This window comes from Poecilia formosa, unplaced genomic scaffold, assembly GCF_000485575.1.
Source record: "Poecilia formosa unplaced genomic scaffold, Poecilia_formosa-5.1.2 Scaffold240, whole genome shotgun sequence".
NCBI lineage: Eukaryota > Metazoa > Chordata > Actinopteri > Cyprinodontiformes > Poeciliidae > Poecilia > Poecilia formosa.
The window spans coordinates 887778-913402 of record NW_006800179.1 but is presented as its reverse complement, the minus strand read 5'-3'; the positions used below and the strand labels follow the sequence as shown (position 1 = coordinate 913402).

The following is a 25625-nucleotide window of genomic DNA, read 5'->3' as shown; positions in this document are numbered from 1 at the left end:
GTGTGTGTGTGTGTGTGTGTGTGTCCTCACCCTGTAGGATCTGCTTGCTGGATCCTTCTCCTGGGCGCTGAAGCTCGTCTGAGGAACAAAAAGCAACAAGTTCAGATTTTCTGAAAATGTCTCGACTGATGGAGAGGAGACGGACGTTTGTCTCACTGTGACAGTCCTCGTGTCCTCCATGTCCATGTCCGTGTCCCTCGTGACCATGTCCATGATCTCCATGTTTGTCATGGCTGTGTCCATGTCCCCCATGTCCATCGTGGCTGTGTCCATGTCCATCGTGGCTGTGTCCATGTCCTCCATGTCCCCCATGTCCTCCGTGTCCTCCGTGTCCGTGGCTCAGGCTGCCGTTGAACAGAGAGTGGCTGTGACCATGACCTGCGGACCGACAGGTTTAGGATTTCAGAAAAACGACTCGTTAGCTCGGCGGCGGGTTTGTCTCGTCTCCAGGTGGGACTACCTCCGTCCCCGTGCGAGTGTCCGTGTCCTCCATGCTGGAAGACGAAGATCCCGACCAGGTTGACCAGCAGGCCGGCCACAGAAACAGGAAGCAGCCGCTCGTGGTGAACGTCTGGCGGCTCCAAGGCTCTCTGACACAGACGGACAAATCAGAAACTGGAGGAAATGATTCATGATTTCAGTCCAACATGGAAACGTTTTCCTCCGACAACCAGCTGAAGGCTGAACTGTCTCCACTGGGTGGCGCTGTTCTTCCTTTGCTGGTTCCACATTAGACTGATCTATTTCCTGTTTTGGGATTTTGCTGTCGTAGCTCATTGAGTTTTTGAGATGTTAATCAGCTGCACCAAGTTCTACAAACGACGCCTTGTTGCCACGGTTACGCATCCTAACAACAGTGTTAAAGCTAAAAATTAAGAGTAAAAGAAAGGTCATGTGTCCGACCTGCGATGATGTCATCACACTCACCTCCACTCCTTCTGAGAAGATGAAGAAAGCGGTGAAGATGAGGAAGAGTCCGTTGACGAAGCCGGCCAGAACCTCGGCTCTGACGTAGCTGGAAGTGAAACAAGGCAGAACGATCAGACCCGAGCAGCCGAGCTCAGAGCAGCAGAGGGCCAGGAGGCGGGGCCTGGAGCCAGTAGGCGGGGTCTGGGGAAAGGAGGCGGGGCCTGGAGCCAGGAGGCGGGGCTTACCCGTAGGAGAAGCTGTCATTGGACCTCCACCTGGAGATGACGGACGCTGCCAGGCCGGCCAGCAGGGCGGTGCAGTCAAAAAACATGTGGAAGGAGTCTGAGATGAGACCTAAACTGGACCCGGAGGAAGAGGAGGAGATTAAATCTCTCTGGCTTTTTAAGACTTTCTTGGGTTTAATTGTTATTTTTAATCATTTTTATGGCGTTTGTCTATTTGATTTGACTGTTTTTGCCAATATTTTATATTTGATCAGAAATATTTAAATGTTATATTTTATTTGATCATGAATATCTTATCTGTATTTACCATTTATAGTTTAGGTTTATAACTTTCATACTTCAGGTGTTTTCTTTGATGTTCATCCTGTGTAATTTGTTCATCTATTTTATTACTTTAGTGATTTTTATGTCCATTTGTTTTTGTTTTAACTTCTCTGAAGCTTCAAGGTTTCAAACCTCTATTAATGTCTCTGGATTGTTGATGTTGGATAAAGGTTCAGCTGAATCGACTTAAACGTTTTTTGTAAATAAATGTACTAAATTACACATTTATTTTATAACTCTGCATTTAAATCCACCAGCAGCTTCACAATCTTGGTCAGCATGTAGAAACAACTTTAATTTGTTCAGTCAGTGCAGTTAGGAGTGTTTATATTTCCACCCATATTAGGACTTTGCTTTATTTTATTATACTATCTATTGTTTAATACTACACTGCAGAATAACGTCTCCACCAGTGCAGAGCTTGCTCAGTTCTGACAGGAAGTGATTGCGCACAATACAGTAAATTTACAAACACATCAGAATCGCTTAATGTTTAACTTTTAGCTGCAAATGTAAAGTTTTATTTGTCTTGTTTTAAAACGGGGACAGACAGGATGGAGGGATAAACAGAGAGGAGAATATTTCCTTTCAAAGTTTTAATATCTGATGACCGGAGGAGTTTCCGTTGTCATGCGCAGTTTGAGTAACTGCAGCGTCTCAGATTAAAGATGACGGACACACACACACACTGCTAACACTTACGTGGCATAACGAGAGAACAGAAATCACACAGAGAGATGCTGCTCGGACTGTTAGCCTACCTGTTACTCCAGATGCCGTAGGTTAACTCCACGAAGGCGAAGGAGAGGTTGAGGCAGAGGAAGAAGAAGAGATTCCTGGAGGTTTTATCAGCTAAAATCGACCTGAAAAGCAAACAGAAACAAACATGCAGTCACAACAAATAAACCCACGAAGGAAGCAGGGATTAAAATCTCCAGTCAGACACAAACACGCAAACTGCAGTTAAAAGCAGCCAGTTTTCAGCCTGACAGCTGAATAAAAACAAGTTTGAAGCAGATTGAGCTGCGAGAGAAACACATCTGTTCAGGCTAACCGGTTAGCTTCCGGCTAACAGTCACAGCTAGCGGCTAGCTGCTAGCAGCGCTAATCTTACCTGAACCACCCGGACAGTTTGACCAGCAGGTTGAACTTGGCCGGTTTGTACTCATCATCTTTGATCGATAAAGGTAACATTTTTACACCTGGACGCTCCACAGTCTCACCGGGAACGTAAACTGGCTGAGATGCTAACTGTCAACTTCCGGCGAGGACAGGTTTCACAATAAAAGCGCTTGAACCTCCCCCCACCTTTTTTTTTTCTTTTTCTTTTTTAAAGATGCTTCCCCTTTTGGGGTTTATTGGGCCAAAGAAAGAAACATGTTGACTAAGCTTAATGATCAGTCATTGCTTTAAAAAATAAATAAATAAAAAGCTACATTTGGACAAGTTTCACAATAAAAGCGCTTGCTGCTGTTTTTTTTTTTTTTTTTTCTTTTTTTTTTTTAAAGATGCTTCCCCTTTTGGGGTTTATTGGGCCAAAGAAAGAAACATGTTGACTAAGATTAATGATCAGTCATTGCTTTAAAAAATAAATAAATAAAAAGCTACATTTGGACAAGTGCTTCGCCTTTATGTCTGGTATTTATTAATTTATTTATTTCCATTGAGAAGGGACAGCTCAGTAAATTAGGATATCCTCTAAAAGTTTTTTATTTTAATAATTGAGTTCAAAAGCATACACTCACAAGTTCAGTACTTTAAAAATGAATTAAAAAGTTATTTGTTGCACTGCTAGGTTCAGCTGTTTGTTTCTGCCAGAACGGGGATCTACAACCACCTGACATATTAAAACAACGTGTTGCCATGTTTGGATTCTTTTGTTCTCCCCTGGGCCCCTGGTGAATTTCATCTAGGACCGCCCCTGTGTGTGAGTCTGATCATTTTGATGATTACAACAACTGAAACCCAAAATTAGAATATTACATAAAATCAATGAGTTTTAATGCTTTGTGGCCTTCATGATAGTCCATTTTAAGATGTAACCACTATCCCAGCTTCAGTTGAAATAAATTAATAATTAAGTTACGTTTTCATGTACGTCCAACAGAAATAATTCAGAAACCAAATTTACCTTAAAATGCAGTAAAACTCACAGTAGAAACCGTCTTAGCACTACTTCTTTACAGGAATAAGATTTTTAAATACATGCATAAAATGCATGTTAACATTTTTCTGGTCATTTTCAAATTTAAAACTCAATTGATTCATTTTTAGCTTCTTTTTAAAATTTTGGGGCTTAAGAAAATTACTTCACCTTTAAGAGCAAAGAAAAATCAGAACCAAACTTTTCTCATAATGTTATTTCCAATTAAAAATATTTCTGCATGTTTGTCTAAAACAGACACAAAAACATGAAGGAAGCCGAACCATAATTTATCACCAATTTAAAAAAAAGTGAACTGTTATTATGTATTTATAAAGTTTCTGAGACGTTTACAGGTTTTACAGGAGACGGAAGTGCGAGCAAATCAGGAAGCTCAGATTGATTTAAAATAAATAAATCTTATTGTTTTTAAGGTTGAAATGACCAGCAGATGGCGCTCCTGTGCAGCGGACAGTCTGAGTGCATCCAGCGGGTTTTCTCAGAAACTGAAATATGGAGCAGATCCTCCTTTTATTCAGCAGAAGGTCCACATCTCAACTGATGGTGCATTTTATTTTATTTTGTTTTATTTTTTATTTTGTCAAAGTATTCACACTTGTGAATTTTTCCACATTGTGTCAGATTACAACCAATTATTTTTTATTCAGACTTTAACAGAGTCAAACATGGTTTAATTTTGTTGTTTACAAGTCTCAAGTCTTATAAACAGGTTTTCACACAGAATTGTTAATTTTTTTGTTTGTTTGATTTTTAGCTTTATCTACCTTGTTACACTGCAAAAGCACAAAAACTTACCAAGTATTTCTGGTTTCTAATGTGAATAACTTAGTTCACTTGAATTAAGACAAACTAATGAAACTAATATATTTTTTTCTATGAACTGGATCAAAATTATTTTGTAAGATTTTGTTCTTGGTAAATTTGAGATAAAACAGCAGATCATCTGCTTGTTTTTATTCTAATCTGAGTTTCTGCAGCAGCTGCATTAAATGTTCCCTAAAAGTATTAAAAAATCTGGTTTTATTTAAGTTTGTGCTCAGATTACAAACCTGCTGAGTTCAGATTCACTTGTTTATATAAAAGCAGAGCTTGGACTGAAGTTGACCTCTGACCTTGGCCTGCAGGCTCTTGGGGACTCTGCTGCGCTGCTTTCTGCAGATTCAGCAGAATCATCATACTGGATGTCTCTTTTTGCTCCTTCTGCTGTTTTTCCACCGCGTGGCGCTCGCTGCCCTGCCGTGTCGCCGCGACCTTTCACCCTGCGTGCGGAGGCGTTCTGCTGCGTCTCGTTCTTTTAATCTCCTGCTGGTATTTCCTGCCTCACAGTGAAGATGGAAACATTTGCTTCCCTGACCTGAAGAATCTCTGCCTGCATATTTTAATTTGGCTTTTTGTCTCTTTAGTGCTGCAGATTTCTGCAGGATGGAGCGTTTTTGACCTTTGACCCTCAGGGTCGTTCAACGAGTCAGCCAGAGTTCGAGATGTTTTGCTGCAGATCCGACAGGAGCATCTGTTTGGAAGACTCAAGACTTAAAGCAGGATTTTAAAAGGTTCTGGAGAGTTTCAAAAGTTTCTCCTGTAAACGTTTCGTGTGATGATCCGTCATTTCAGAGGAGAAACGTTTCTTTTTTCTTGCAGCTGTTTGGTGTCAAAGCTGCTTCTGGGGAAATATTAGCTTTGATTTTACAAAAGCTTTGGATGTTTTTGAAGTGGAAGATTTCATTTCTATTTGAATTTGATTTAGATCAAGTTTTTCTAATTGTTCTTGAACAGATTTTACTCTAATATTTCATCTCTAAACAAAGTTTTTAAACAATGTTTTTATTGTTGTGGGTTTGGATGTAACATAAAAAAACTGCAATGCAACCAAATATCTTCATAGAGTCGTTTTGGGTGATGATGCTGCTGAAGGATCTCCAGTAGCAGTCAGTGTTGCAACACCCCTGAAGAGGCCTCTGACTGAAGATTGTTGCTGTATTCCAGCTTCATGACCATGAGGATGCTAACAGATTAACATCCAGATAGCAGAGACCTGGATGACATCACCAGCTGTTAGCTCACTTTGCTAATCCACCTCCTTTGCTTTTGCTGCTTCACTTTTAATTTCTTTCTGGCTGTAGGGTTAGAAAGCCGAGCAGAACCATGAAAATTATATTATTCCTTTGCAGTGTGTTCCAGATCTGCAGGTTTTACTGTACACTGTAAAAAAAAGAAAAGAAAAAGGTTGAATGTAGCATAGAAATGTGAAGGAACTTTCCATTCTTTTAACAGATGCATTTCCTGTGTTTTCTATTTTCTGTCAATGTTTCTGTGAATGCACCAGGAGAAAAATATGGAGCATTTCAGTTCTGGATGAACAGAAACATGAATACATTTAAATCAGGGTAAAAATTTGTGATTTAACCACATTTTTACAGTTCAAGTTAAGTTAATTTATAGGACATTTACAACAGGCTCAGCTGATCGAAGTGCTTCACAGCAGACCAAACATCACAGGTAGAAAATGATAAAATAGGAAAATAAAATCGTCTATTAAAAATAATGAGGCAATTATAACTGCAGGAAATACCAAAAACTGACCAGTTTGTTATTTTTTACAGTAAACATTCTCAGGTGTCTCATGTTTTTAGTTCTGCCGGTTCTGCCGGTACCACAGCGTGTTCTGGTTCTGGTCTATAAACATGAAACCTCTCCTGCAGCTTTCCCTCGTTTCTCGCCGTCTGGACCTGCCTGGTTGCCATGGAGACGGCGTCACATGACCGGAGGAGTCGGCGTTCCGGTGACGAAACAGACCGCCACTGTGTGTGTCTGTCTGAGCTGAACCGGGTACAGCGACACCAGCGAGGGTCCCGGTCCACTTCACACCCCAGTTTCCATGGCGACCAGCGGCGGAGACAAAAGCCGCCAGAAACGGCTCCTTTCAAATCATCTGGAAAAACGATCCAAACTAAGCCGGGTTTAATCTGTACTTAAAGCAACTTATAGTTGTTTAGATATGAAGTTTCGTGTCATTTTTATTTTATCATCATGAATTAAATAATAACCTGAGAAAAAAGCCGTTTTCCTCTCCAGAAACCGTGGAAAGTTACCACCGTCGCCATGGTAACGGCCGGAGACGACCTGGAGGTTTCCAGTAAACTGCCGCAGAAGCAAAAGTAAAAGCTGGAGGAAAACACAGGGAATTCCCAGAAAATACAAATCCCAAGATATCAGATGATGGAGTCGCATCGAGGCAGGAAATAAATATCTTTATTAAAAACAAGGAGAGCGGAACTGCAGAGTCAGCAGAATCAGAGACAAAAACAGGAGCTGCGTCAGTACCAAACGGAGAGAAACCAAAGTTTGAACAACATTTCAGGTTTTTAGATGGATCTGGAGCATCAGCGGACAGCTGCCTTTCCAGATGTGCAAAGAGTATTTACGTATCCATGGTTACCGCCGGGCTCATGACAAACGTTCAAAGGAAGATGAGGTAGAAATGGCGTTTAGGGAAAAGGCAGCAGCACGTTTAAACGCAGAGAGTCGGGATTTCAGGACCGTTTTCACATCCTGGCAGGTTTTTACCAATTTAAATGTTTCAGTGCGTCTGTGTGCTGCGAAGCAATGCGGGAGTTAGCGTTTAGCGTTAGCTTCTGCTAAATACATGCTGGTGTAGCACTTTAGCGTTAGCAGCACTACTAATGATTAGTGCTTCAAGGCTAGCACAGCTAATTTTCCAGCTAACAAATTATATTTACAAAAAAATATTTTTGATTTTACAAGAGAGTTAAATACTTTTAAACAAAAATCCAGGCTGATCTGATTACTTTTTACCTTAATAAATAAACTTATCATCTAAACAGTTTTGTCTTCTTATCTCTGTTTGATATTAAATTTCATTATCTCAAACACAAACTAAAAACAGGAACTCTGTGGGAGGGAAAACACCACGTTGGAGCAAAGTATGCTGGGAAAAGCGGGACCTCTGGAGAAAGCTTGAATCCAGAGGGAGATTAGCTTCAGCCACATGACGATGTTATGCAGGAAATCAGAGCAGAAAAGCATCAGAGGTCGCCTCCACACATCTTCAGTCAGTGGATCCGTCGCCACATTTCAGCGAATCAAAGCCCCGCCTCCTCAGTCCTGCTGCTATCAGACACCAAGGCTGTAAAACTTCAGCAACTCGTTCAGATGTCCCAGAGGGCCGAAGGAGAAGCAGCCATATTTTAGAGTCTGTTAGCTCACTGCTAGCTTCACGCTGACGGCGGCGCAGACTGTGGCAGCTGGTAGAAGCCTTTCTTCCTGGATCTCCTCATGTAGTCGAGGATCAGAGCGGAAGCCGTCAGCCCGGCGGCGATGCCGGTGGCCGAGAAGAGGATGATGCTCCAACCGGGAGGAAATCCGGTTCTGACCTCTACAAAAAGAATACCAGCAAAAAACCAAATGAAATGCGACCTGAGACCTTCGTTTAGTGAGTTAGTGATTCCACTGACCTCTGACTCTGATGCTGAAGACTCTGACCTCAGAGCCCAGGTCGTTGCTGACGTTGACCTGGTACAAGCCCGAGTCGCTGGAAGTGACGTTGACCAACAGGAAGGTGCCGTTGGTGGAGAACAGCTCCGTCCCGTTGCTCAGCTTCTTCAGGATCACCGCCGGTTTAGGGAAGCTGATGGTTCGGCAGCACACAGTCACATTTTGGCCCTCCTGGACTTCCGTAGAAGGGAAGATGTGGACGGTTGTGTTCCTCGGGGGAGCTAAACCAAACGAAAGCAGAACGGAGGCGTTACTGTGGAGGGTCCGACCCCAGCCCAGTCCGGTCTCCTTTCTGCTTCCTTCAGGCTCAAAGCCAAACATGATCCTTATTCACCGACACGCTGATGACGCAGCGACCTCTTCACCATTCAGCCTACAGAAACAGGAACTCCAGCTCTTTGCTGAGCTGAGACAAAGCCAGCGAGAAGATCTCCAACATCTGAATACTGAGAAGTCTGGATGTGTAAGGTAAGTAGGCAGTCACCCTCCCACCTGGTTACCTGGCCACCAGGTGGGAGGGCAGGCAGAGAAGTAGAGGGTTATGTAGGTTTGGTTTCTGTAAACTGACATTGTTAAGTTTTCTGCAACATCTGAGAGAAAATGGTAAAATGTGCGTCACATCAGAGTTTTGCTGCGGTTTGTCTTTTTAAAAGTCTCCTGCTGTGAGGAAGCAGTTATAAAATCTGCTGTTGCAGTGATTCATCCTCTGCTGCTGGGCGAAGTGATCGAGGCTCCGGCCGTCTCTCGGCACGCTGACATTAACTGTGATAAATCTCTGAAGCGAGTGCGGAGGCGGCGCTGTGACTAATTCCAACACTTTAAGGAGGTTCTGACCGAAAACAATCAGGAGAGGCGTCAGGCAGCGGAGCAGCGGAGCCGCTTGCTGGTCGCCCTGTCGGGGTTTGGCAGGAACCTGAAGCATTCTGGACAAAGAGCTTCTCAGAAATGTCTTCCAGCAGCGTTTCTGCTGACTGAATGTTAGCAGCAGCGGGTCAAAGCGTTTCAGATGAGGCCTCTTGACCTGCCGGTTGACCTTTTAACCAGCACATCATCACCTGATAGCGGACAACCTGTCATCACACTGGGGGTCAAACTGGTTTCTGCTAATTTCTTAGAAGGTCAAACAGCTTTAGGACAGGATTTCTACTAAATCACCACTTCAGAACATCTGAAATGAAAATGATCTCCAGCTTATTTATTTTAAAAGATAGCTAATATTTTTGTCCACAGAGAAAACACATCAACCTTTAACCTTTGCATTTAAATTAAGGAACAAAAACGGGCAGAAAATACATCAGTAACAATAATGTAAAGTTCAGGAGGTCAGGATTTGCTCTGCTCGTCACGGTTTGTCGGCTTTTTTACGTTTCTGGAGGTTTCTTTGCCTCCTGTGACTGAAACATTTCTGGGACTTTGGATCAAACCAACACCCGGTTCGATCAGCCGGGCTGACGGCTCAAGAGTCTCGTGACTCAGGAGTCGGATCAGAGTCTATTTCTGTCCGAACATCTTGTGGAAAGAAGCCAGATGTCGACTTCCTTAATAAAACCCGTCAGAACGGAGAAGAAACAGGCGGCAGAAGAAGAACAGAGAACTGGATGGGAGAAAGTCAGGAAGGTTTTAAACGAGATCTGGAGTCTGTTAAGTTATTGGTGTCTGGAGGAAATCAGCTGGATTATATTCTGGTACATCAGCAGTGATGGGAACCGCTGATCAAAAAGTTAGCATCGCTAATCCTAAAGCACTGATCATAAATATTAAGTCTGCTAATGCTACATGGTAATTAGCAGAAGCTAATGCTAAAGTGCTAATTAGTTGCTGTTAGCGGATTAGCATGAATGTGGCTCCTGACCTTTGACGGTGATGACGTTGTAGACCAACTGGGAGCCGTACTGGTTGGAGGCTTCACACTGGTAGCGGACCAACTCCTCCAGAAGGGTGGAGGAGATGCTGAGGGACAGCGAGGAAGAGGAGTTGGCGTCGCTCCTCAGAAGCTCCTCCCCGTTTCTCCTCAGCACCAGGGCGGGGGGCGGAGCTCCGTCCGAACGGCAGGTCAGCGTCACCTGCTGTCCCTCCAGCACCTCCTCACCGGGACAGACGGACAGGACGGTCGACCTCGGAGGGTCTGGGACAGAAGAAAGATCATCTCACAGTTTACAGAGAAAATAAAACAATCTGAAGCAAAAACTGGACCAGTTTTGAAAAAACAAAAACAATGTACAATTTTTTGACAAATATCTCCTTCAGGAAAATTATAATTTTTAAAGAACCGCATTTTATTTCAGTTTTTAGATTTAAAGCAGCAGTATTATGTTTTCAAGTCACACAGTGGCATTTTATAGCACAATCTGCTGCAAAAATGATACATAAAATATGTTAATGGTGGAGAAACAACTCACCGTCCCAGGAAAACTGTTTATCCCCCCATCATCAATGGCTAAGCTAACTAGCCTAACATTCACTGCAGGCTATGCTAGTCACAAGGAGAGGTGATTGTCAGCACTAAGCCCCGCCTCCTGGCTCTGATTGGCTGTTTGTAGTTGGCGCTGGGAGCAGGTGGAGGAGCTCAGTTTTTTTCAGATCATCTCTCGTGTCCCAACTTGGTCACAGCTTCATCAAATATGGAAACAAATATTCTTATAAAGGTTCCATCCTGCAGCTCTAATGCAGTTTATATGTTTTGTAGTTTTAGCTTAATTATTGCTTTGACTGTTTTTTTCCCCAACAAATTGTCTGTTTTGAGTTTGTGTTCTCCAGTTAGCGATGAATCGATTACTGAAGTATTTGAACCGACTGATCGTTTGAGCCTGAGTTCCCTGAAACCCAGACGACTCACAGTGGATCTGCAGGGTGACGCTGGTTCCTCTGGACCTCCAGACGTCTCGGTCCGCCGTCAGCAGCTCCACGCTGCAGGTCACGACCCGCGCCGCCGCCTCCGCCTTCAGCTGCAGGATGGATGAGACGTTCTGCAGGGAGCCGGAGAACCTGTGCATCTCCACCATGAGAGTCCGGTTCCCCGACAGCCAGCGGAGCCGCAGCTGATTGGACGAGAAGATGTCGGTGACATCACAGCGCAGCTGGACCTCCTGGCCCAGCAGGACCGGACCGGGATCCTCCAGAACAGGGTCAGATGGGAACGCTGGAGAGAAACCAGTCAGAGGAACTCAACATCCAGCTGCTCATTTATCTGAACTGTAAGTTTATCATCTAACCTTTTTTATACAATATTAGAAAAACAATAAAGACACAAATAAATCATTTAATTCCTTTTTTAAATAAGAAAATAAACATTTTATTGCCTAAAAAGCAATAAAATTCCCTTAGTGAATAAAATAATGAAAACTGAAATTGAAAGAACATTTTCAATAACTGAAATAAAAAACAAATAAAAAAGGTAATTAATCTGGAAAAACTAAAATTAACTGGAGCTGCATTGTGTGTTTAAAACATAATGAAATTATAAAGATTCTTCATCTTATGAATCCATTTCTTAGCCTTTTGAACTGATTTTTTCCCACTCATGTAGTTTACGTCAGATTACGGCGCTCCATAATCCTCCGTAAGCAAAATGTCGACAGCAAACATTGGAGAAAATCCAGAGCAGCTGGTTGTTCAACAATAACTGGAAACACTTTTTGAAAATATGATCTTCTGGTGAGTTTTCATCACTCATATAAATAAGTTTTACCAGAATTTGAACCTGGTGAAGATAAAACTGTCACTAGACGAGCTTTGGGTAGAAAATATTTACAGATGAAGTTTGTTTTTATCCTAAATGCAAAATGTTTTTACTTCTCTGTATAGTTTTGTCTTATTGCTCTGACTGTGTTGTTTTTTCAGAAAATGGCCTTTTCTTTTAGAAGTTAATTAATCGATTAGTAAAGTACTCAACAATTATTTTGATGATTGATTAATTACGATTAGTTGCTATTTTCTTATTAAATGTCTTCATAATTTTTTTTCTCTTTTTGTTTATTCCAAACTTTTGAAACCATTTCTTTTTGCATCGACTGAACCAGGTTGGTTTTGTTCCAGTGTTTCTGGCTCTGATTGATCATGGTGTCATAAAGCCGACCGCCAGCCGTAACGGGGGATTCTACGCTCAGCGGCCGGATGAAGCCGTTTCAGCCGACAGGTTGCAGCGTGCCTGGGCCGGTTGGTTCTGTTCGTCTTCCTCATGCCGGGTCGTGTCCCGTCAGTCAGAGCCGTTCAGCTCAGCCTGCAGCTCAGACTGAAGGAAAACACCAAAGAAAATGAACTTTTCTCACGCTCAGCAGCTGCGTTGGGTCTTTTTCTGTTCGTCTCTCCTTCAGTTTCCAGGTTTAATAAAAGCAACCAGAGCAGCTGCTGCTGTTTCTAGTTAAACTTTATTCACTTTTATTTCCAGAAACCAGATTCCCACGGTGGTTGTGCTGCGTTTTTAAAAGCCAACAGCAGGAGGAGGTGTCAACGGCCTGCGTCAGGAAGTAAATCAACAATGTAAAACTTTCCGACCTTCGACCTTCAGCGGCGGCACGTCCCAGCAGGCCGAGCTGCAGCAGCGTGTCAGAATGAAACTCAGTCCTGTAGATTGATGCTGGAATGATTTCCTCTCAGCTTTTCACAGTTTGTTCCAGAGAAGAAAACAAACTAATTTCTGATTTATGAGCCGTTTCCTTTTTAACCTCTGAAATCAGCAGGCAGGTAGCCAAACTCCCACTGCTGATACCCAGACTCCTGGAAATATTAACATCATCATCTGTGGGAGTTTATGTCCGACATCTGGGGGTTTATTACTGCTAATATGCTTTATGTCCAATTATCAGCATGATTATGACAGTAAGTTAGGCTTTTAATCATTTATTTTATCTCCATCTCCAATGCACATGAAATTACATTTGTTAATTTTTCTGACACTAGAGACCTTTATTAATTAATCAGACAGACAGAAAAAGGAGGCAGAGAAAGGACTGGGAGTCGAACCCAGGGCGCTTCTTCAAATAAAACTTCTGGAAAAGTTTTATTGTGTAAAGAAATGTGTGAAGGAAAAGGTGAGAGCGGTAGCAGCATCATACTGTGGCACCAGTGGTGGGTGCTAATGCATTAATAGCGAAGCTAATTTTATGCTGAGCACTTCAGTTAGCTTTGAAAACGATTAGCGCACTTAGCTTTCCCCAATTTAATTTTTCAGATAAACTGAACTGTAATTTTACAAAAGTTTGACTGAATGAGGTTTGGGTTTAGCATTAGCTCCTACTAGCTACTATGTTGGCATACTGCCTTAGCGTTAGCGGAACTGGTGTTTATAAATAGTGCTTTAGCATTAGCTTCTACTAATTACCATGTTGATGTGACGCTTTAGCTGAACTAGTGTTAATGCTTTATGTGTCAGCATTAGCTTCCAATAATTACGCTGCTACAGTGAGGTTAGCATTAGCAGAACTAAAGCTAATGATTTGTGCTACTAACTTCACAGCATCAGCTCTACCTCCCGTGTGCATTAAACAGTTCAGTAGGACTTCCTCCAAACTCTTGAACCCCCCCACCACCAGCAGGGTGGCTGAAACATGCGGGTCGGACTCACAGTAGACCTGGACGTGGATCTCTCTGGTCCTGATGACCGAGTCGCACTCGGCCTCACAGCTGTAGCCTCCCTGATGCTGGAGGTCTAGGTTCAGCAGGTGGAGGTGCGACTGGCCGTCCTGCGGCTCTGTCCTCTGGAGGAGGGTCCGGTTCCGGTTCTGGTCCGTCCTCCTCCAGCTGAAGGCGGGAGGATGGAGGCAGCCAGAGGCGTTACAGGTGAGGATCAGAGCCGAGCCGCGCTCCGCTGACACCTGAGGACTGGAATACAGCTGCAGCGGGTGAGCTGAGGAGAGAGGGACGGAGAGAGTGAGTCCAGGTCCAACGGGATCCAGTGGGATCCAGTGGGATCCAGCAGGATCCAACGGGATCACGGTCCGGTCGGTCAGCTGAGACGTACCGCTCACAGTGATGGACCTGGACTCCTGCTGGGAGCCATACTGGTTGGAGGCTTCACACTCGTAGTGGGCGGAGTCTTTCAGTGAGGCGGAGGGAAGGCTGAAGCTGAGCAGGGGGGCGGAGTCAGTCCTCAGAAGCTCCTCCCCCCTCCTCCTCAGAACCAGGCTGGGAGGCGGAGCTCCTTCAGAGCTGCAGGTGAAATTCACCTGCTGGCCTTCCACCACCTCCTCACCTGGATCCACTGAGAGGGAGGTGCTGGTGGGCGGAGCTAAGCGAGAAAACAGGAAGAAGACAATAAGGACTACAAAAAACAGATTATAGCATGTTATTGTTCACATCTGGAAATTTCTCGCATGCTGGAGGGCAAAAAGATGATTCCATTCCTTGCCGTCCGTAGCGGCGCCGCTGCGGCAGAACCGCTGACCAAATGACACCTGGATGATGTAGCGATTAGTAATTCAGTGCACTGCGCCTCAGCAAAGGGAAAAATAATGCAGAAAAACCGCTGAAGAATAACTCAAAACCAATCCCATTGTCTCGTTTTTCTCATTCTCGCTGCCATAGTGACTGACAACAGCTCCACTAGCGTATCAGGATTCAATACCAAAAACATGCAAACATTTCCCACACAAAGATCAGAACATTCAGTTACAGTTTTACGTTTTCAGGCTATTAATAAATGATCGCTGAAAGATTAGCTATTAGCTGCTATTAGCTGACACAGCGGTAGTAGATTAGCTATTAGCTGCTATTAGCTGACACAGCGGTGGTAGTTTAGCTATTAGCTAACACAGCGGTGGTAGATTAGCTATTAGCTGACACAGCGGTGGTAGATTAGCTATTAGCTAACAGCGGTGGTAGATTAGCAACCCCTGTTCTACTGATGTCAGAGTTAATGTGTGGGTCGATGTTTTCCTTTCTTTTTTAACTGAACCGAAACACAATTCTGCAGCACATCTTCATGTTAAGCTTGTCAAAATCAAGCTAGCATAGCTGACCTACTTCCCTCTCCATCGTAATGTTTTAAATTAAAACTTTTTCCTGACCTTGTCAGTGTTGACAATTAGCAGCAAAGCACTGCGCCCCTTTGCCTTTTACGTATGATGCGTACGTTTAAGATTTAGCACTTTATATTGTCAACTTGATAGCTAAAACCAATGCTAGTCATTGTTAGCATGACGTCACGCTGCAATGCGGCTACAAATTAAACAAAACGTTCATTCTTACCTAAAACTGTGATGTTTACAGCTGCAGTCCGGTTTCCTTCTGAGTTTCTGGCTTCACACTCGTACCGTCCAGCGTCAGAAAGCTTCACCGCCGATAGGACGAGCTGACCTCCGCGACCTCCGGGCAGAGGGCGACCGCCTGCCGTCCAGGTGATGGTCGGCTCGGGGTTTCCCTCAGCAGAACAGCTGAGAGTCAGCGGAGAGCCAGACATCACCTCCACCGGGTCGGATATGTTCATGAGGACAGGAGCATCTGCAGAGGAGGAGGAGGAGGAGCTGAAATTCAGACGCTGAATTGAGGGTTTCAGACTCGTGTTCACACCTCGACTGATTCAGAGGGTCAGACTAAAACTGAAGATGAATTCCATGAGTCTGATTGAGGACTTTGAAGGTCGCATGGAGGATTTTAGAGAATCGGATCAATTCTCCACCCAGACTGATCACGGCTCAGACGGTTCTGACCCGGTTAGTAAAGGTCTGACTCACAGCGGACATTCAGGGTTGTGCTGGTCTCTCTGGTCCTGACGTCCCACGGCAGACCTGGCAGCTCCAGCGTCGCCCTGCAGGTGATGTTCTCTCCCGAATCCTCCCTGAGGGGCAGGAACTGGATGGAGCTGGACCCAGACCCTCTGGTGCTGTTCAGAACCATGTTTCCTCGGACCCAGGTGAGGTTCAGGTCCCCGGTGGGGTACAGCTTGGGCACCCGGCAGGTGAGCGTCGCCTCCACGCGGTCCCTGAGGCGGTCCTGCCCGGCGATCTCAGGGTCCGAGGTAAACGCTGGAACCAGAGGACAGAGATGGCGTCAACAACAGCAACCCGACCGGGCCCAACTCGCCTCGGGTCAGGAACTCACAGTAAACGCCGACGGAGGCTCGGCTCTCCGCCCGTCTATCTCCACACCTGGCCTTACACGTCAGCTGCCCTTCGTCTTCTATCTTAACAGGGTCAAAGGTCAGAATGGAGTGGGTTCTGTTGGCACTGATGGACGCCCCCAGGGGTCGGTCGTTGACGGTGGCCCAGGTAATGCTCGGTTCTGTGGGACAGTCGTGGACCTGGCAGACCATGCGCTGGTGGGAGCCGAGCTGGAGCAGAGGCTGCCTGGGCGACAGGCTGACCTGGAGGCCCTGAACGCACCACGATGACATCAGCAGCACAACTACGGAGCCAAACAGCAAATCAGGACAGGTGAGGGTAGAACACTACATTTGGCACAAAATCATTCTGAAAACAGACACGCAACTAAAAACCAAGCATGTTTGAAAAGCAGAAGTGGAGCCTCCTGGACAACCCCCAAGAAATGCAGCAAGTGGTTTCTGGATGGTAAACAACAACAAAACTGTTTTCTTTTCCAGCAGCCATTGTACAGCGCATCCAGTAGTACAACCAGCTGACCAAACATGCTGGAGCTCTGCTTGGGTTACTAGGTAACGTGGCCAGATTCCACTGGAGTTGCTAGGTCATATGGCTAGATTCCACTGGGGTTGCTAGGTAACGGGGTTAGATTCCACTGGGGTTGCTAGATAACGGGGCCAGATTCCACTTGGGTTGCTAGGTAACGGGGCCAGATTCCACTGGGGTTGCTAGGTAGTATGGCTAGATTCCACTGGGGTTGCTAGGTAACGGGGCTAGATTCCACTGGGGTTGCTAGGTAACAGGGCTAGATTCCACTGGGGTTGCTAGGTAACGGCATAGTCACTAAAAAAACTTAAAAAATCGGGAGATGTTTGAAATGGCAAATGAATTTCCCAGACACCAAAAACATTAACAAAAGAACATCTGGGTGCTTTTTAAGCACTTTGGTTGTTTTTAGAAGCAGTTGAAGCACAAAAACATTAATTTTCCATAACAGGTCACCTTTAAAGCAGGGGTGTCCAAACTTTTCATCACGTTTGTCTAAAACGTGACAAACGTTGAGCCAAGAAAATATAAAAAAAATAAATAAATAAATAAATAAATAAATAAATCAAATAAAGAATTCTGTTTTTATGTATATATATTTTTTGGTAGGAAGGGGATTTTAGTCATCATTTATCCAAAACTCCTTTCAAATTATTTGGGCTCGATTGAACAAATTTAATCTAATTTCTAAGAACGGGATTTGGGTCACTTCCTTTCAAAATGCTTTCCATTTTCAGCCGAGTTTAATAAATGAAGCAGGCGCAACAAAATCGACTTTTCAGTGAAAGACTTTGGATTTACTTGGTTCTACGGATAACAAAATATGAAAACTTTGTATTGTACAAAACATAACATAATTTTTGTCTCAGACAGATCTAACCAAAGAAACAAATTAAGCCTAAAGAACAAAAGTATGGTGGATGACTGATGGGGCCAATAGGGGCCGACAGGGGGTCAGCTGGGACCGACGGGGGGGCAGCAGGGGCAGCAGGGGCCTCTTTAACCTGACAGTTATAAGGATCATCTTGATGCCAAAGGTGACTTCAGCAGCCGTGTGTTCTGGCTGTGTTCCTTCTGTCCACATGAACGGAAACATGAGACAATCAGAGCGATTTTAGTCCAGGGAGAAAAGGTCGGAACAACAGATTTCCTAAAAGTTCAACTAAAGAAATGAAAGTAAAACGATAAAAATAGAAAGTATTCAGATGATTCTGATGCAGAAATCTGCAGGTGAGTAAAAACTGCAGCAGTTTGAGAAAAGACACTAAAATGTCTTATTTATTTGTGCAAAAAATATTTTGATAATTTTCATCTTTAATCCTGCAAAAAAACAAAAATAAAAAAATTCATTATAAATAAATGGATCAAATCTATAAAAACTTTTCTAGCCATCATTCCTTCTGGTTCTGGATGTTGAGCAGCTACAAGGAGATTTTTGCTCTGAAACTCTATTTTTGGACAGTTGTTATGATCTGTAACCATGGTAACAATGTTTTTTTGTTTGTTTGTTTTTGATTAGCATTTCAAAAGCTCAAATAATCCCTGAACTACAACCCCAAACCCCAGAGGAGCTGAAAAGCAGCCTGAACGGACGCAAAGAGAGAGAAGTAGGAAGTTCAAGAGAAGCTGCAACAGCAAAGGAGGCGGGTTAGCAGAGCTAGCTAACGACTGATGATGTCATCCAGGACATGTTACTGAGGATTATCGGATATTAGCTGTTAGCATGTCATGATGATTGCGAGACTGTCGTATAGCAACAATCTTCAGTCAGAGGCCTCTTTAGATTGGTTGGGAGACTGACTGCTACTGGAGAGAATTCGTTCCCACAGAATCAACAGCAACGCTCACGATCAGAGTTACGACATTATTATGCCTTTGAGATACATAAGGCCCGTTTTAATTGAATTGATTTGGATATCCAGAAGAATAAAGCTTGAATCGAACCCAACAGGTGTGAACGCGCTGCTGGCTGTTGCTTTTGCAAAAACATTAATGATTCAAACTCCAAAACACAGAAACAAAAAAAACTGAACAAAACAAATGTAACAGAAAAACGCCGCAGTAGACGATCCAGTAGAACCGAGTCTGCTGGACTACCAGGTGTGAAAACTTTCTGTGCTCTGAGTGACATCATGCTTTATGATTTATTTTACACGTAAAGAGGCAGACAGCAATAAATCATGCCAGGCCTTTTAACACATCCAGGACTTTTACAGCTCTAGGGTTCATAACATTTCTGCAGACCCCACACATCCTGGACACAAACTGTTTATACTTTAACCTTCAGAAATGGTTTCTGTCTCTGATGAACAAAACGAGCAGCCTAAAGCCGGAACAGACAGATTCTCTACTAGGAAATAAATGAAACAACCCAACTTCCTTTTTTCTTTTTTTTATTAAAATATGGCTCATTTTATCCTTTATTTTTCTTCCTCTAAAGTTTATATATTTGTTTTTAATGTATGAACACAGTGAGGGATAAAAACCAAAGTGTAATTCCTCGCTTGTGCCAAAAACTTGTTCTGGTTCTGGAGACGTTTGGGGAAAAATTTCAAGACAAAAAAGGAGCAAAAAATGAAAATGTAATGTCTTTACCTACGGAAAAACATTTCTGCTGCAGGACGACGATAAAAAAAAATTAGGACAAATTTTTATAATGACAGGGATTTTATTATTTTGATGATAAATACAAATTAATGATGTTTAAAATCCCCAAAACTGTCATTACTGTCAGGATTGATAGTTTTACTATTTTCTCCACTGTTTGTTCAATAAAAGCATCAAGAAATACCAATAAATTTAAAATTCAGTTACTGTGAGCATTTAGACACAAATCATTTCTTTAGTATCTTATAGAAGTCTGTGGCAAATAGAAACACACAGGATCATTTTGGTTTTGACAGTTTTTATTCTAAATATGAACTAATGATGTAAAACTGATTATTTGATTTAAAAACCTTTGATCCCCACAGGTAAGTTAAATCTCAAACAGACCTGTTTCAAACGGCTGAACGCTGACGTTTAAATCAGTAGCAAACACTGAAAACAAACACTGAAAACAAACAGAACCGAACCGGATCCGGGCTGAAAAACGCAGCTTTGACGCTCAGAAACGAGGCGAATAACGAGAGGAAAACAGTTATTAAATATAAAGAGACAAACCCATAAAAAACAGCCCTGAGTTAGATTGATTTAACAGAAATCAGTGATTATCTTCAACATTTTGATGAATTAATCAGCTGATTGTGAACCTATCAGCTGATCGGCTGATGATCAATGCCTCAGATAAACTGATATTTCCATTAATTTAATCATTTGGAGCCATTTTTATGTTAAACAGAGATTCTGCCGCTTTGCTTTTATTATTCAAATGAAATCAGAGACGCTGAGACGCTTCAATGAAAGGAAACAAAAAAACAGTTTTCTGACCATAAACAGGACGCAGAATCTCACCTGAGAGGAGCTGAAGGCAGCCGTCCATCCTGCTGGACGGATGGATGAACGGATGGATGGACGGTTGGATGGACGGTTGGATGGACGGATGGATGCAGCAGCAGGAGCAGCAGCGTCTCTCTCCTTTGTGCTCCGTCTCTGAGTCTGAAGCAGAAAATGAGCTCGACACATGAACCCCCACAGTCCTGATGAAACAGAAACGCCCCCCTCTGATCGGTCGCCTTTATATGCAGGAGGCGACGGCGCCCTCTGCTGGTCAGAAGGAGAACATGTTTTCATGCAGGAGGCCACGGCGCCCTCTGCTGGTCAGAAGGAGAACAGGTTTCACTTTCATAATGAGAAGGCTTTTCTGTCTGGACCTGAATGTTTATGTTCCTGAACGTAGCTTCAGTTTCACTATTTAATCTGTTTCTCATCTAAATAACAAAATAATTTAATCTCATTTCCTCTGATAAATTAACTTTAAATGTTTTATAGTTTGGATGGAAACTTTCCATCTGTCTACATACTAAACCAGTTAGTTTATAAAAAGAATAGATTAACTCTGATAAAACAGTTTCTCATCCAAACAAAAAAACATTTAAAGTTAGTCAGAGGAAATGAGATTAAATGAGACGAAACTAAATGATTCAAAAAGAGACAATTCAATTAATTAATGAGTCATTAAATAAATATGAAATATGGTGTTTTAATTACTTGTATTCTCTGGTGTAGAGATTATTAAAATAAAATTTAATTAAAATACAATGTATTAAAATAAACTAATTTATCAGTAATTAAACTCTTAATAATTCACAAAGTAAATAATTAAACTTAATTTTATTCAAATAAAAACAGGATTTATATCAACTTTATTAGCTACATTTTGGCAAAAATAATTATTGGATCATTTTGGAACCAGGAATCGATTTTATTTATTTCTTGAAGTTTTATTTAAAATACATGTTAACATTTCCAACCAGTTCAAAATAAAATAAAATTTCACTTTTAGAATGATTCATTTCCACTTAATCGTAGCCGTTAATAAAAATCAGGTTTTGTTTTAGAAGTCCAGGTGTAAAAGTTTTATTCTTAAAAATAAAACGTCTTTCAGATGATTAACTGATAACAGACTGAGTGAAGATTATTGATCAGCGTCTTGTGATCAGACTCGACTCAAAGTTCAGAGGTGAAGAGTTTAAAATTAAACTAAACGAGCACTGTAAAATGTTACTGTAGTAAATTTTACTTTAAAAGTTACTTTGTGCAGATGTAAGAATTAAATAAGAATCCAAAACAAAAGACGTTAGCATACATCATGAAATATTTTTTAAAATATTTTATTTATTTATATTATATTTATTTATATTTTTAGTCATTACCAAATATGACTTCAAACGTGAATATAATGCTTCACTGAAAATAAAAGCAAGTAAAAGTTTTGCAAACAAACTTCTGAGTTTTTGTACTACATTACAGTAACTGGTTACTTTCCATCCATCCATCTTCTTCACACCCTTAGTGGGTCAGGAGGAGCTGCTGCCTCTCCAGCTAACATTCCAGGTGAGAAGCAGGGTCACCTGGACAGGTCACCAGTCTGTCACAGGGCAACACAGAGACAGACAACCATGCACACACACACACACACACCTAGGGGGCAATTTAGGAGGAAACTGGAGTACCCATGCAGAAAGACTGGGGCTGGGAATTGAACCCAGAACCTTCTTGCTGCAAGGAAACGGCTCTACCAACTGCGCCACTGTCCAGCCCAGTTACTTTCCACTGAGGTTTTATTCTTTTCCTGCACAAACTCCATTTCCCAGAATCCTCAGTTCATTTCTCATCAGAGTTATAGAAAAACAATGAATTTAGTGCAGATGGATCCAACCAGAACAAAATGATTTAAATTCACACCAACCAGACTGGAGAAACTCAAACTGAATAATAATTATTCTACTTCCTGTTTTAATTCATAAAGAAACTGTGTTCGACTCAAACATGAATATATTTATTTCCTGCAGAAGCTTCGACTCAAATAAAGAGAAAAATAATGATTGTGTTTCCTGTTTTTATTTGTGCAGAAACTCTTGGTTCAGTTGAGAGAAAACATTATTTTCTGACTTCCCTTTAAAGTCTCAGTGACATAAATACAGATGAAAAAACATTCATGGTTAAAACAGCAGCCACACAACTTCCTGTTGGGGACCGCCACAATAAAAGTCTCTTCTTCATGATAACGTGTAGAAGGCACTCTGGGCCTGTTTGAAACTGCGGCTCCGGTCCGAATTCTCCCAGCTGGAGGTGTGATACGGGTCGGAACCGAGCCTTTGGACCCGATTACTGGAAGAATCCAGAACTTCTTCAGCCGAGGGACAAAAATCAGACGGGCTCGGACGGATCCGGCTTACAAAAAAACACATGTAACAATTTTTAAGACGAGTCGATTAGTAAACATTAAAATATAACATGATGTGATCTGCTGAGCGCCCCCTGCAGGCAGCTGCTGGTTTGTGCTGGTAAAACTGTTCAGTCCGACCGTAAAAACGACACTCGAACTACACTTCTGCTCATGTCTCCACGGCAACTACAGCTACATTTTAGCCTAGTTAAAGTTTTGTTGCTCATTTCATTATTTTCCAGGCATGTTGGAGGCGTCAAACTGAAACAGATAAAACTTTTTTCCTTCTTTGTTGCTGGTGTCGTAAATCTGAACCTGAGAAAGAGAACCGTCTATTTTCAGTCCGTTAAAGATAAAAGTTTGTTTTTTAAAGCTTCTCTAAGGCGTTTCAGACCAAGTCCCGTCTTCACCAAAACTGGACGTAAATACTGTAACCATGGCGACGGGGTGAGCCGCCGATCAGCTGACCGTCCCCGTTTATCAAAACGAAACCAAAAACCTGCAAAAGAACTTTGAAGCCCGAGTTGTTCTGTCAGGAACATAAAACGCTGTGGAGCCGATCGGGTCACATTTACACACAGCTTCGCTCACATACAGTCTGAGTCCAGAGTCCAGCTCTCGCCGGTTTATTCGGGTTCCCGATTCAAAGCTGGAGCTGTCAGAGGAGGAGGTGGTTCTGGACCCTCAGGTCGGGCCTCGGGTCGGGCCGCGGGTTCTAGTACTGGATGTATTCCGACTGAAGAGACTGGAGGAGGAAACACAGGAACGTTTTGAGTCGTCAAACGGGAAACTTTCAGTTTGGTTTAATGAAAATCACTCGGTCTGTTTGACTTCAGAACCGGGCCAACCGAGCCTGGTTCTGATCCAGTTTACCCCAGTTAAAGCTGCAGTGTGAAACCTCAATAAATATATACATTTCACATATTTGAAGATGGTGTCTCACACCGATATAGTTTAAAATGAAACAGATAATCTGTGAAAAATCTGTGCTCACTAGAAACAACCAATCAGAGCCAGGAGGCGGGGCTTAGCGCTGCCAATCACCCTCGTGTGGTTCTTTCTCTCTGCTACGCTGCAGCTAGCATAGCCTGTTGTGAATGCTAATGCTGCATAGCAACCGATGACGGAGGATAAACAGTGTTCCTGTAACTAAGTTTTTTAGCAGCGCGTTTAGGATGATTGGCAGCGCTTTATAAAAGTTAAACTGCAGCTTTAAGGTGAGTTAAACTGATAAAAATATATATTACAACAAAAAAAGACAATCCTCTGTAAAAAGTTACAAACTGCAGCTTTAAAGTTAAAAAGGAGTCTTTCCTGTCCACTGTCGCCACATGCTTGCTCAGCAAAGTCACTGAGCTGCACAGCAATTAATTTAGTAATTGATTATTGTGATGAATTATCGATTATAAAAAAATTTAATTCACCCCTGAAAATTATTTTAGACAATTTTAGAAACAGAAAGATGAAAATGAAATAATTAAACTCCTTTTTAAATGAGACAATAAACATTTTATTAACCAACATGCAATAACAGCCTTCGCTTCTCAGCGAAGGATCAATGCAGTGCAGAGCGGATGTATCGGCTAACCGATTAATAATTAGACGGCTTCTTTCTTTAATTACAAAATCAGGGACCAAAACGTGGACTGGATGTTAAACATGAGTTCAGTAGAAAAACAGAAACATTCCTGAATAATCTTCTGTTTTAAGGATGAAAGTCAGAGACGGCATTCCTGAGGTTTCTGTTCCCTGAACGGAAAAAGGGGAATTCCTCGTTCTCCTCCAGCCGGCTTCTGTAAACCTAATTACAGCAACAATCGCAGCAGGTTTGTTGCGTTTTACTTTTGGTTTTGACTCCTGGAGTTCCTGGGAGGGATTCGCACGGCTGCATGTAAAGATAAGAAGGGCTGGGGTCGGCCGAGATCTGATCAGGACCAAGAGTTTTTCCTTCCACTCATCTGCCGCCTTCCCCGTTCCTGGAACGATTCCCAGACTGAGGCCTGCTGGTGATTCTTGTTTTTATGTTCTGAAAACTTCTTACAGATGAAACCAGAAGTTTACAGAATAAAAAGAAACTTGGAGATTTGTCTGTCTCTGTCTGAACATCAATCAGATAAAACTCATTTTATTTCAGGTCAGATAAAAGCAGCAAAATTATCTCTATTTGCTAAATGCCAGAAAAATTAGTGAGAACATTTTTAGAGATTTTTTTTAAACTTTCTTTGAATTCAAAAGATAATTTTCATCTGATGAGCATCAATTAGACATAACCAAGTTTATTTATAGGGAACATTTCAGTAGCAGGCAGCTCAAAGTGCTTTTAAAACACAAAAACAAAGTAATAAAAACTCCATAAACGTTATAATTTGATATTTTTTCATGTTTCTTCCATTCGGTTACAGCAGGCAGTGAGGTGCGTTCAAGGTGTCTCTGTGAATTTGAGTTTCCATGGAAACGTGATGGACAGGCATTTTTATGTTTGTAAATTTAATAATCGCTGAGCTTATTTTGGTTATAATGTGACATGATGTCTAAATGATCTGAATGTTATCAGTGGTCACTGTGACATTTCTAAATGTAATTTTTATTTTAACCAATCAGAAGTTTTCAAAGCGATGACATCATCATGATGTCTGTCTTTTTTTAAACTTCTGGTTTCATTGTTTGATGCTTTCTCAGATATTTTATCTTTTTACGTTCTTACATTTTGTGCCTCATTGCTCAGCCTCAGACTTTGTGGCAGCGATTCCTCGTCTCAGCAGCAGCTCTGGCAGTTAGTGAAGCTAAAGTTTCCCGATGCAGAGAAAACCCTCGGCTCCCTGATCAACACGCTTACAGAAGAGCTGGAAGGATTTCAGAGACCAAACATCACAGGAAACAGAAACACGGAGACATTCAGCAGACGAGTCACAGCGGCGAGGCGTTCCCTCCGCCTGCAGCTGCATGAGGACCGGATGCACCGACCGCGGCCCGTACGGCCGGAAGCGATTTCTGTACGGCCGGAACCGATTTCTGTACAGCCGGAACCGATTTCTGTACGGCCGGAACCGATTTCTGTA

The 25625-nt window shown here is 42.4% G+C and overlaps 3 protein-coding genes and 1 long non-coding RNA gene across 8 annotated transcripts in view; 1 reads left to right on the top strand and 3 right to left on the bottom strand.

Annotated features, from left to right (window-relative positions):
* The window catches only part of slc30a7 (solute carrier family 30 member 7), a 10711-nt gene extending 7956 nt beyond the window's left edge, over positions 1-2755 (bottom strand). The window contains exons 1-7 of one of the 2 annotated variants that reach the window (XM_007569439.2): positions 2593-2755; positions 2240-2341; positions 1155-1268; positions 928-1015; positions 461-590; positions 157-378; positions 31-78 (exon numbers count right to left, since the gene is read on the bottom strand). In XM_007569439.2, coding sequence (XP_007569501.1) covers positions 31-78; positions 157-378; positions 461-590; positions 928-1015; positions 1155-1268; positions 2240-2341; positions 2593-2672 — 784 coding nt within the window. In that variant the 5' untranslated portion in view covers positions 2673-2755. Of the gene's footprint in view, positions 1-30; positions 79-156; positions 379-460; positions 591-927; positions 1016-1154; positions 1269-2239; positions 2342-2592 lie in introns of those variants that run through there. The other variant, XM_016680397.1, reaches the window with a different exon arrangement.
* The window catches only part of LOC107838327 (uncharacterized), a 9092-nt gene extending 2395 nt beyond the window's left edge, over positions 1-6697 (top strand). The window contains exon 2 of one of the 2 annotated variants that reach the window (XR_001664388.1): positions 6342-6697. This is a non-coding gene — a long non-coding RNA (uncharacterized LOC107838327). Of the gene's footprint in view, positions 1-5045; positions 5507-6341 lie in introns of those variants that run through there. The other variant, XR_001664389.1, reaches the window with a different exon arrangement.
* A 167-nt stretch (positions 6698-6864) lies between these two features.
* vcam1b (vascular cell adhesion molecule 1b) lies at positions 6865-20406 on the bottom strand. The gene is made up of 10 exons (XM_007569438.2): positions 20190-20406; positions 16192-16494; positions 15825-16115; positions 15340-15591; positions 14114-14380; positions 13718-13999; positions 10991-11293; positions 10007-10279; positions 8115-8375; positions 6865-8035 (listed from the first exon to the last, which is right to left on the bottom strand). Exons 1-10 carry the CDS (start codon positions 20215-20217, stop codon positions 7875-7877), a joined length of 2421 nt encoding a protein of 806 aa, XP_007569500.1. The 5' UTR covers positions 20218-20406; the 3' UTR covers positions 6865-7874.
* Positions 20407-22222: 1816 nt separating this feature from the next.
* The window catches only part of cdc14ab (cell division cycle 14Ab), a 30179-nt gene continuing 26776 nt past the window's right edge, over positions 22223-25625 (bottom strand). For all 3 annotated transcript variants that reach the window (XM_016680355.1, XM_007569434.2, XM_016680356.1), the window contains one exon: positions 22223-23311. In XM_016680355.1, the coding sequence (XP_016535841.1) occupies positions 23282-23311 (30 nt within the window). In that variant the 3' untranslated portion in view covers positions 22223-23281. The remainder of the gene's footprint in view (positions 23312-25625) is intronic.